This window comes from Solanum verrucosum, unplaced genomic scaffold, assembly GCF_900185275.1.
Source record: "Solanum verrucosum unplaced genomic scaffold, falcon-dt-bn FXZP01000278.1, whole genome shotgun sequence".
In the NCBI taxonomy this organism is placed as follows: Eukaryota; Viridiplantae; Streptophyta; class Magnoliopsida; order Solanales; family Solanaceae; genus Solanum; species Solanum verrucosum.
In genome coordinates, this window is record NW_026020332.1 from 4,705,991 (window position 1) to 4,717,709 (window position 11,719).

General features: G+C 30.8%; 2 protein-coding genes across 2 annotated transcripts; both read left to right on the forward strand.

Moving 5' to 3' along the window:
* Nucleotides 1-412: 412 nt before the first annotated feature.
* Nucleotides 413-1,680, forward strand: LOC125836527 (uncharacterized). Its single transcript, XM_049515698.1, has 4 exons — nucleotides 413-495; nucleotides 577-750; nucleotides 927-1,020; nucleotides 1,562-1,680. The coding sequence occupies exons 1-4, from the start codon at nucleotides 421-423 to the stop codon at nucleotides 1,678-1,680; spliced, it is 462 nt and encodes a 153-aa protein (XP_049371655.1). The 5' UTR covers nucleotides 413-420.
* Nucleotides 1,681-5,992: 4,312 nt separating this feature from the next.
* Nucleotides 5,993-10,810, forward strand: LOC125836563 (diacylglycerol O-acyltransferase 2D). Its single transcript, XM_049515747.1, has 9 exons — nucleotides 5,993-6,349; nucleotides 6,439-6,513; nucleotides 6,614-6,699; nucleotides 8,312-8,418; nucleotides 8,505-8,660; nucleotides 9,078-9,164; nucleotides 9,444-9,541; nucleotides 10,377-10,464; nucleotides 10,677-10,810. Exons 1-9 carry the CDS (start codon nucleotides 6,147-6,149, stop codon nucleotides 10,776-10,778), a joined length of 1,002 nt encoding a protein of 333 aa, XP_049371704.1. The 5' UTR covers nucleotides 5,993-6,146; the 3' UTR covers nucleotides 10,779-10,810.
* The last annotated feature ends 909 nt before the right edge of the window (nucleotides 10,811-11,719 follow it).

Below are 11,719 nucleotides of genomic sequence, written 5' to 3' on the forward strand. Positions count from 1 at the left end.
ATTCATTCTTAATAATGCTTAATTCTCAAAAGACATACTTGTTAAGAAGTTTGACATCCGTAGAGCGATGAGAATTTAATCATTTGGATAAACTTCTCTTCATAAGTTAACTTTTGGAATTGAGTGAAACCTATAATCCATCTATTTGTATAGTATCAGATTCAAACTCATCTCAATTTATTGTTCACCAATGTTACGGAAAAAAAGAGTACAAGTCAAAGAGCAATGATTAAGCCAATCTAGCATGGTGACAAAAGGGTATGGCATAGGAGTTGCCAATAATTAGTAAACCCAACCCCCCTCTCCTCACTTTCACATTATGTCACTTCTATTTAATAATCACCATCCTCTTCTTCAGTCATCACCATCTTTAAAAACTTAGCTACATTTTCCATCCATTAACATCTCTAGCTAATAAAAATGAAGGATCTAGATAGTAAAGACTTCGCTTCTTCCTTACCTGTTCTTCCAAGATTAGATCGCCTCGATTTCCTGGTAACTACTCCCTCTGTTCACTTTTATTCGTCCATTATACTAAAAATAAATGTTCACGACTTTTCGTGACATATAATGCAGCTGCAGGTTCTGGAAGAGAAACATGGGATGTCACCAAAAAATGAGAAAGGAGAAGAAGAAGAAGACTCAGAGTACTGCAGGAGTACTCTGAGTCTATCTACTGCACTTGAAGAAGTTCATCACAAAGGCACTCTTGTTGATCGACTCACTGCACTCGAGAATCGAGTTTTTAAGGTTTAAGATCGTAAGATTAAAGAATATTTTAATATATATTACACGTGTTTTTAGTTTAAGATAATCAAAAGATTGATTCAAAAGTCATTATTATTCTTTAAAACTCTGTGTTCAGTCAAACTAAGACAATAACATATGTAATATATAAAATATTGATTTGTGTTGTTTAGTTGCAGCTAAGCTTAGAAATGGAAGAAGGGAAAACATCAAGGTTGAGTTCATCCAAGTCAAGAAATCATGACAACGAAGACGAAAAGGCCAATCTCAAACATAAACAACTCCAGGTAAATAAATAACGTTTAGATAAAATTAAAATCTAGATAGTCAACTAACCAACCAACTGATAAAGCGGAATATATTTTCCTTTTTAAATAAAAATAAGGAGATTTATCACTTTTTTTCTTCAAAATCATCCTTGATGCTTACTAGTTAAGTGTTACTCAAGTGAAACGGTTAGACCGGGTAAAAGTCCACATTGATTGGAGGATGGACTGGTGGTCTGTTTATATGGACTTGAGCAATCCTCTTCTCATGAGTTAGCTTTTGGGGTTGAGTTAAGCTTAGGGGTCATATCTTTACATGGTATCAAAGTCATTCTTAACTTTTGGATCTGAGTTAGGTTTGGTATCACATTTTTAGTGCGAAAAATAATATGAACGATAAGTACATTTTATACTTTACCTGCTTAATTATCTTTTTATCATACAATATATAGGCTTGTGTCTTCTATATATAACAATTAATACATGATCAGTTCTTTAATTTGTCACAACATATGATTATTGGCTAATATTAATAATATATATTTTACAGGAAGAAGCGTCGACAGTATCTTTAAGTAGTGAGAAATCAGATAAAGTTGTTGGTAATGCTAAAATGACAAAGAAAAAATGGCGCCTTGGCAGCTGGCTTCGATTGGGATGTAATTAAAATTTGAAAATATGTATGTAATTTAATTATATTCCCAATACTTGCAATTTGTACTTGTTTAAGCTTCAAGTGGATTGATTGCTTATGATTTTCTCATCCAACATACCTATCGTTAAGCTTCAAGTGGATTGATTGCTTATGATTTTCTCATCCAACATACCTATCGGCTAGAAGATTCAAAATTTAGACGTTTTTTATATATTATAAATTTATAGAAAGTGATCGTCTAGCTAAATTTTATATGAATATTTAATTTTCTAAAGATATATATAAAGTTTGAACTAAAAATACAATACCGTATTTAAAAATGAGTGGGTGACTACTGACTTGATCTTGTGCAATAATCTAGGCTGCTGAGATCTTTTGGTGATTGTCAAAGTAATAAAGAGAGATATCAATGCTGGCAGGAGCAAGATAATGTGAATATTGGATAATGATTTGACTTGTACTATTTCACTTTTAAAAGGGATATGGTCTTTTCATGATATACTACTTTATATTTTTACAAAAATACATGAAAAACAAAACAATTGCATCTCTTAATTAATACTCCAAAAAATTCAACCAATTAAGCAACTTATTTTGTACGTGGAAGCACAAGCATAAACATAATAATAATTAGGAAACGTTTAGCTAGCTTAGTATGATGGTTTATGATCCATGAGAAAACTACAATTATACCAACTATCAAGTTAAACTATGAAATATGACTCAATAAAATATGTAGCGTAAGAGTAAAAATTATAGAGAGTACTCTAGCCATAGCACTAGAATTACCAAATATGTATCCTTATATATAGATCGTTTTCGGACGATTGATCTATTATTTGATATGTGCTAGCTAGGAATGAATATAATGTTTGGCTAACTTGTTACCTTTTGATGGATTGATTTTATATATATGAAGTAAACACTACTTCAAATACTTTAACTACAACAAATAAAAATTGATTATTAATAACAAATTGAAATTAAAAAATAACTTAAAAGTAAAAAACCATTAACAATGTGTTTGGATTGATTTATTTTTTAATTTTTTTTTACTTTTAAGTTATTTTTTAATTTTAAAAATGTTTAACTAATTCAAACAGTATTTTTTAAAAACACTTTTTCAAGTTGAAAAACACCCAAAAAGTTAAAAGTAAAAAATTGAATGTTTCAATTTTAACTTTAACTTATAAATAACTTTTAAAAAGTCAATCCAAACATTCCTTAATTTTAGTTCATGAAAATTGACCTGTCATTTAGGAAACAAATTGTTTTGCACATGCACAATTTGTTTTGAAAGGGTGTGGGGTGGATAAAACTGTACATATGAATACTTTGCATTCAAATAGAAGCGGATTCAAAATTTTGAATTTTTAAAATAATAGCTTCCCAAATTTTGTAAAAATTATAACATATAGTATAATTTAAGTGAAAATAACTACTCATTAGTTATAACAAATTCGTAGCTAGAATTTTGGCTTTGCCCCCGTATTTATCACATACACATGAGTGTTCGTTCCAAGAACAACAAGAAATCATATATAGTATCAAAAATGGGTCGATGATATATTAGAGTTTGTTGAATAATCTCTAGTTAATCTAGGTATTTAATCTAATCAATTAGAATCCAGTCAAGGTTAGCAATGCTATCTTAAAAAAAAGTATAATTTAATGGGAGTAGGTAACATAGATCTACTTTTCTTAATTCTTTATTATAAAAAATAAAATCAATACGTAGCTTGCGGCTAGAGGCTATATATGCTGGCAAAATAAATTCAATAAAATTTATAGCTCAATAAGATTAGTAGTAATTTAAATAAAAGTTTAAAAACTAAAATCAAAATCAAATTAATATTAATGTCGAAATTCAACATTAAGAAGGATATTATGTTAAATAATCACTCTTTAATCTTGCATTTGTTTAAATAGTGTCAGTGCATAACTTTATTTTAAATATTTAGTCATATCATTACTATTTATTAATTGTATTTAGTTTAATATGATTTATTAATTTTAGATTATAATCATTTTCATTATGACTTATTAATTAATAATATTTACTTTATGTAATTTAATTATTATTTTTGTTAGTATTTTTTAATATAATCATCACTCATCTCACATTTTGTGTTTAGTTTCTAAAGAAATACTTCAAATTATTTTATCTTATTAAAAAAATTAAAATGGAAGCACAAATAAGACTTTATCAGAAAAATAATAATCTGATAAGATCTTCTTCTTTTTATTAACATAATTTATAAATTTTGAAGTTTGACGTAACTAATTTATTTGTCATTTAAAAAATCTAAATTAACCCAACGTATGTACAGCCTGTAACATGTTTGGTTGTAAAAGAGACGTTTGCCAAAATGTTTGGCTGAAAAAGAGACTTTTGTTGCTAGAAAGTTCAATTTGAAATAAATAATTTGGTTTAGGCTAATTCGTTTTTGGCTAATTTGCTTCAATAAATAAATTGTGTTTGATTAAGTTTTAAAAAAAAAAATGTTTTTGAGAGTCAAATTATGAAAAAATATAAGTATCAACGCACTTTCAATATTAAGGTTATTTTATAAAGATAAATTATTTTAAATATGTATCTATGGTAACAATATTTTAATCTTGGAAAAAATAATTTTCTAATTTTTTTTTTGTAATAGAAATTTTTAGTTTCTTTCCAAAACAATTTTGGCCAAACAATTTGATTCCTCGAAAAAAGTATTACATCCATTCGTTTTTACTTGTCGTTGTTTGACTTGACACACATTAAGAAAACAATTATTCATATAAGTATTTTACCATAAAATCCCTACTAATAAATGTTTAGTATTGGGTCTTAAAGAATGATATGGAGAATAGTATTTAATGTTATGGGTAAAATATGGAAAAAAAAGATTGTCTTTTCTTGATATGTCAAAAATAACAACTAAAAATGAAAATCTATTTTAGAAATAAGTGACAAATAAAAGTGAATAGGAGAGTAATACATTTTTGGAAAAATCACCTAAATACACATTTTATTTTGCCATTATCTCTAAAATTTCCTACTATTAAAAAAAATCTTCTTTCGGATACATCACTTTCCTCTCGCTGATACATCCTATCCCCTCCAAATACATCACTCCCTTATGAATCCGGATGTTCTATCCCTTCTCTTATACATCCCTATCTTCTCTTTGATACATCCTCCCTTATGTATCAGATGTTTGTTGATGTATCCGGAAGTCCAGTAATGTATCTAAAATCCATAAGTTTTAAGAGATTTTTGTTAATTTGAAAAAAAAACATAGGAAAAATTGTAATTAGCTTTTAGCACGATGAATTTATGTAAATTATACTACTCCCTTTGTTGCTACTCCCTCTGTCTCTAATTACTTGTTCACTTTTGAATTGACACACTTATTAAGAAAATAATTAATAACATAGTGAGTTTACCATTTTACTCATATTAATTATGAAGTGGATGAAAAGTTCTATATTTTTAAAAATAATTAGTCATTTAATTGAGGATATAATAGATTAAAAAAAATTGTCCTTTCTTGATTAGTCAAAATGGACAAGTAACTAGGAACAACTACAAAAGGAAAAGTGGACAAGTAATTAGGGGCATAGGGAGTATTTATTTGTCTATTTTTAACTTGATACACTTATTAAGAAAATAATAATAATTTACATAACGAATTTACCATTTTATCCTTACTAATTGATAGAATTCCAAAATTAAGTTTATTCATTAAAAAGACTCTACCTTTTTCAAAAAAAAACATTAACTCTCTAAATAAATTGAAGAATTTATAGATAAATAATAACAAATAAAAAAGAACCAATAAAAAGTCGAAATAAAACAAAATGAATAATATCTTTTTGACAAAATAAATATTTTTAACCTTCGTAACGTGACCACTAGAATGAAGAAAGGACCCATATTTTATCTGCCTGTCATTTTCTCTGTAGAAACCACGTGTTAAAGTAAATTCCACGCGCTGACTTCAAAATCACAACTCACAAAATCAAAATTATAGTCTCGTTGTCCACTTTTTATTTGTTATATTACGTTTTTAAAAGTCAAATTGATTAATTAATTTTTAAGATTAAATTAAATTATATTAATTTAATATTTTAAACAAAAAAATCAGATATTCAAAAACTATATGAAAAATAATATAAATTACAATTTTTTATATATGAAAAAATACATAGTTAATTAAAGTTTTTATAATTTAATTTTAAAAATAAAAATCATGATAATTAAAAGTGGACGAGTTAATATTAATAAAATAAGTCGATGCTTTCGACGCGAAGTCGCTGGAACAACATCATCAATTCTACAACCAACACTCCTCTTTATTATCTAATATCTAATAAAAAAGGGAAATTAGCTACTGCATGATTCCCAACTTTCTTCCTATAAATTCATAACCAATTCTTTAATTTCATATTCATTTTTTCTGTTTTATTCGTTTCGATTTGAATTTTCACCCATGGCTATACGAGATGACGATTCTGTAATTCATCAAAAACCGGCGCCGCCGTCAACTCCGACGCCGGTGGAGTTTAAAGGGACGAATTCCGGGTCATTATTGCATACTGTATTGGCGTTGGTCTTATGGCTTGGCTCCGTCCATTTCAACTTCTTAATCCTTATTGCTTCCTTTGTTTTTCTTCCTTTCTCCAAAGCACTCGTGTTAGTTAGTTTTCTCTTTACTTTCTCTCTATCTCTTATTTCTTTCTGTCGACTAGTTTGAGTTTGACTTTGTTGAAATTTTGTTTCAGAGTTATAGGAATATTGCTTATACTTATTCTCATTCCGATTGGTGAGAAAAATAATTTGGGGCGAAGATTAGCTAGGCAAGTGTTTTTTTGTGGTTGCAATTTAGTATTTATCTGATTAAGTGGAAACTATTGATTTTCTTCTGTATTATTGATGCTGAAAATTGGGGTTCTTCAGGTACATCTGTAAGCATGCTTGTGGCTATTTTCCGGTGCATTTGTATGTAGAGGACATCAAAGCATTTGATCCTAATGAGGCTTACGGTAAAATTAGTGACTACTATCCATCCTCAATAAGTATAAACAAATCAACTTACTTTAATTTGATTTGGGGTTGGGGAATCAACTAACCAGAAGAGACTAGCACAGTGTTTCTGCTATAATTGGTTAGTCTATTTGCAGCTGTCTTGCCTGCGGAATGATAGCATTTTAAGAAATTACAAATTTGCAAAAAATTGTAGTCCCCACTTTTCTATTTTAGGCAGACTCCAATAAAACATCAGGGGCTGATTAAAGTTTATACTTTTGTGTGTGCTCATGAACTTGCAATTCACTCGATCACTTGGAAACATTGGTATTACCAAGCTATCTATATCCGTCATAAAGCCGTACATTTCTTGGCATAATTGTGTGATTGTTGTCATGTAAATATGTTGCCCCCTCTGTTTCACTTTGTCTGGTTTTGATTTGACATGGAATTTAAGCAAGTGTAGAAGACTTTCGAATTTTGTAGTCTTAAATTGAAGATACGTAGAATGTACCAAAATGTTCTTTAATCTTAAACATGTTGCGTGGAAAGTTAGAACTTAAGAGTTACCAAAAAAAAGGAAAATATGCATTCTTTTTGAAATACACTTAACATGAAAGTAAAATAAATAAATTGAAATGGAAGAAGTAAATTGAAGGTAATAACCAATCAACTGCAATCTCAATCAAAACAGTGATTAGTGTGCTTGCTTCAACATAAGTTGACCAATGCTATTGCTTTTAGATGACAAGTTATGTAAACCTGTGTCACCTTGGGAGGCTTGCTTTTGTCTAAACCATAGTTGACTTCTAACTAGCTTAAATGCTGTCTAGAGACTTCTACTTTGATGCACTTCTCTTGATAAATTTCTCACTATAGCAATCTCCATTCTTAGGAGCATAGCTTCTCAGTCTTTGTATCCACTTGCGGGGGCTGGATGAATACATTATTTTGTTTCATTTTGTTATTAGCTCAACCACTCAGCCTATTTTCTGTGACTCTTTCTAAAACGATTCTATATCATTTGACTCTGATTCCATTTGCTTGGTGTCTTGTGAAGAATTAAATTAGACAGGTTTAAACCTATATCACGTGGTCATGGCCGTCAAGTGTTGGCGTGTGAAATTTGCATTTCTAGAACAAATGAAATATAGGACCATAACAAGAAAATTTCCCCTTCGATGTAAATTACTTTTTAAGGATTTGAAAATATGTTTGAAAGAAAATAGAACAAATGAGTATACTGTAATGATTAAGGGGCCAAATGAAAAGAAATCCTCCTGTGCTCTTGCTCTCTTGGTCCTCTTCTCTTACTATGTTGTTTTGTTGAGTATTCTATAGTTTGGGTAATTCGGTCCTCGAATCTTTATTTCTCTTGCTTGCTTATGTTCTAAAATTTCCTCTTTTGTTTTTCCTTGTTTTTTTTCTCTACTGTGAATAATAATATATTGCTCCCATTATCCACTTCTTTTTGAAGGGGCACTTGCTCACGTCCTTTCCATTGTAGGCAGATGGTATCTGTTTCTACGAGGAACTAGATACATCATTCTGAGTGCTTGTCACATTAATGGAAAATCAGAAATCTTCAGTTCCTGTTCTTCAGACTAACTCAGATGTTGTTACTTACAGTTTTTGGGTATGAGCCACATTCCGTTTGGCCTATTGGGGCGGTTGCCCTTGCTGATCTTACAGGTTTCATGCCTCTCCCAAAAATCAAAGTGCTTGCGAGTACTGCTGTATGACTTGATTCCTTGTTCTTATATTTTAATTGTACATAGTCTTATTTTCAGCTGTAGCATTTACTATGAAGAAACATTGACAGGTGTTCTATACACCTTTCTTGCGGCATATCTGGACATGGTTAGGACTTGCACCAGTAACAAGGAAAATTTTTAAATCCCTCTTGGCATCTGGTTACAGCTGCATCATAGTGCCAGGTGGAGTTCAAGAGGCATTCTATATGGAACACGGATCAGAGGTTCAATCTCGAAACTTGATTGTATTTTCCAAACCAGTATATTATGCTGTACTCACCACATTTCTTCCTAACTCCTGGTAAGACCAAGTAGATGCACCCACAAAAAGGAGTTTTGATCAGGAATAACTAGTAGGAACTCATCAAAAGAGTATATAAGCTCTACTCTCTTTTCAACAAGTACTCTCTTCATTGGATTGTAAACGATCTGATATTTGAGGAAAGAGGTCTAGTTTTTCTTTCTTATGTGACCAGAAATTATAGTATGTTTGGGACTGATGGCATGGTAAAAGAATTTCTATGCATCTTATGTTCCTGTTGGGGAAAACAATGTGTGAAATTGAGATTATTTCATATCCTTTACTGTGTGTGCTGGGATCGAGAGGGGTTAAATCTTATTGCTCTCTTAACCTGTGATAGATTGCCTACCTTCAAAGAAGAAAAGGATTTGTACGAATTGCCATAGAGGCGGGCAAACCACTAGTTCCAGTTTTCTGTTTCGGCCAGGTGATATTTTGTTCTTCTATTTCCGTTTACATAGTGTTCAGGTATTTACTTCCATCTTTGTGCTTCGATGCGTAGTGCTTCGATGTGTAAAGATGTCTTTATTTGGGAATGAAATGTTCTCTAACCTGTGCGAGTTTTGTATCCGTCTATATGATCAAAATTTCAAGCAGGACTGAATATTTTTCTTGCAAGCTATTAAAATATTTGGGCTGACATATCTTTGTGTGTTATTGAAAAACTATCCTGGCGTGTGCTTACAGTTTTACCTAAATTCTGCAGACTGATGTCTACAAATGGTGGAAGCCAAGCGGGAAACTGTACTTGGAATTCTCTAGGCTCATTAAGTTCACTCCAATTCTTTTTTGGGGCGTGCTGGGGTATGTTATTTCAGATTTTTGTTGAGTTTCTATTGATTTCTATACCAGGAAGCTAGTCTAAAATCTCTGGCCCTTGTCTCTGGGGCTTTGGTCTAGTGGTAAGTGCATAGCTTGTGATGTGTAAGTCAGGCACATTTCACAGTTTTGAATATAGCTGTTTTACAAAATCCTTGTATGAGGTCAGCTAATATATTTCCTGCATTTTTTTTGCCAAGTAAACCGACCTCAGTAGGTCAGCTTCTTTATTGAAAAAAAAAAAATTGAATAAGAAAATCGACCTCAAGAGGTCGTTTTGTGTGGTCGGTTTCTAGCTGTTTTTTTAGTAAACCACATTAATTTGTGTGTGAATGATTTAAGTGGAGTGGCTTCCCTATTATTCACAAAGCTTTGAACCATGTGCAACCAACCTCCCGTATTTCTGCAATACAATAAAATCTTTGACCTCCATATTTTGTTTGAGTTTGATGAGGGTGATTTTTACCCATCTTTTATGGCTGAAATGACACAAACTGGGCAGCTACGTACAGCCATCATCCTGGGCTGATTGGGATTGGTTTTATTTTATTCAAGTTTTTATTTTCACTCTGACCTTTTGTTACCTTATTACTAAATCTCGCCCTGATCCAATAATGCAGTGCTGCTACTATCACCACCAACAGTGAAAGAGTACATTATTGTAAATAGAATAGAGGAAAAATGAGTGTGTAGTGCTAGCATCATAAGATGGATTTCGATGGCTATAGTAGTCCCTAGAATATTTTTAGAAACGTCTATAATGCATTTTGCCACTCGTGTTGTATTTTCATCTCTGTAATGTCATGGTGTTTCACTGCAGCTCTCCGGTACCATTTCAACGACCCATGCATGTTGTAGTTGGTAGGCCAATTGTGCTCAAGAAAAATCCAGAGCCAACCGTTGAAGAGGTATGTCAGTTCACCCTGTTAAGTCTGTCTCTTTCTCTGCTATTGGCACTGAGTAATATTGTGGTCTAGTCATATGGGGCTTGATTTGGTGCTTCAACACCAGGTGTCCAGTATTTTTAATGCAGAGTATATATTATGTTAAAACTCAAAAAATTTCAACAAATATAATATCTGGACCCATAATTAACCTTAGTTTTTTTTTTCTGTTGAAGGTTTCTGAAGTGCACAGTCAGTTTATTGAAGCAATGCAAGAACTGTTTGAAAGGCACAAAAAGAGGGTTGGTTATGAAGATCTACCACTGAGAGTTGTTTAATGTTATATGATAACTCTGCATTATTGTGTATCATGATTCATATGTATCTAAATCTTCTCGTGACTATACAATTTAATTTGCATCTAACTGTATCCATGGAGAGAGGCAGTCATGGGAAGCAAGAAATAAATGAAAAAAGTTGCAGTCACTAATATTCTTATTTGTAGTCGTTATAATTTGACTGGATTATTCTGATTTATTCCTTGATTTCAATTTAATATTATTGTTATATTTACCATTGAGTAAGCATAAAGATGAAAACTGTAGTTAATTATATTTTTTTAAAACTGACAACACTCCTCCGTTTCTTGTTGCTAGGCAAAGGCTGGGGTGGGCATGGTATGGTATATATCGAAAGATCATATTATATCGAATTTTTTAATATTGTGGTTTTAATATTATGGTATTTAGTGCGGTATATGATATATATTTTAATTTATTTTGGTATTCGGTACGATATTTGGTATTTAGATATAGCATATCGAAATATCGAATACAATAACGAAGTATATAATTACATAAATAACATATATACTATTAAAATATTAACAAACATGCGACCTAATATTAGAATAAACTTAATGTTTAGAAGTTAAAACTTTGACTACTCTATTTTGATTGAAATGTATTTGAATTGTAATTGATTAACAAAACGAGTTGTGTGTACTTTATTTTGCATATATGTGTAATGTGTTAGTATGATACAATTGAGACCTTTTTTAATTGTCAAAGTCATAATACCCTATTATACGAGTATATATTAGTCGAGTTTGAACAAATTATGATTATCGATTTACCATACCGTAAAATGTTGAAATCGAACTTTAATATACCGAACTATACCGAATTAAATTGATATGGTAATGGTATAATATTTTCAAAATCAAATATCAAAATTATGATATCAAAATTTTTAAATACCATACAATACCATGCCCACC

What these genes read in the sequence shown, in the direction of transcription:
- LOC125836527 (XM_049515698.1), top strand. Translation starts at nt 421, where the DNA reads ATGAAGGATCTAGATAGTAAAGACTTCGCTTCTTCCTTACCTGTTCTT. An exon ending in TCGAGAATCGAGTTTTTAAG is followed by an intron (nt 751 to 926) that starts GTTTAAGATCGT and finishes GTTTAGTTGCAG; the next exon opens with CTAAGCTTAGAAATGGAAGA. An exon ending in CGAAAAGGCCAATCTCAAAC is followed by an intron (nt 1,021 to 1,561) that starts ATAAACAACTCC and finishes TATATATTTTAC; the next exon opens with AGGAAGAAGCGTCGACAGTA.
- LOC125836563 (XM_049515747.1), top strand. Translation starts at nt 6,147, where the DNA reads ATGGCTATACGAGATGACGATTCTGTAATTCATCAAAAACCGGCGCCG. An exon ending in CTTTTTTGGGGCGTGCTGGG is followed by an intron (nt 9,542 to 10,376) that starts GTATGTTATTTC and finishes GTTTCACTGCAG; the next exon opens with CTCTCCGGTACCATTTCAAC. An exon ending in CAGAGCCAACCGTTGAAGAG is followed by an intron (nt 10,465 to 10,676) that starts GTATGTCAGTTC and finishes TTTCTGTTGAAG; the next exon opens with GTTTCTGAAGTGCACAGTCA.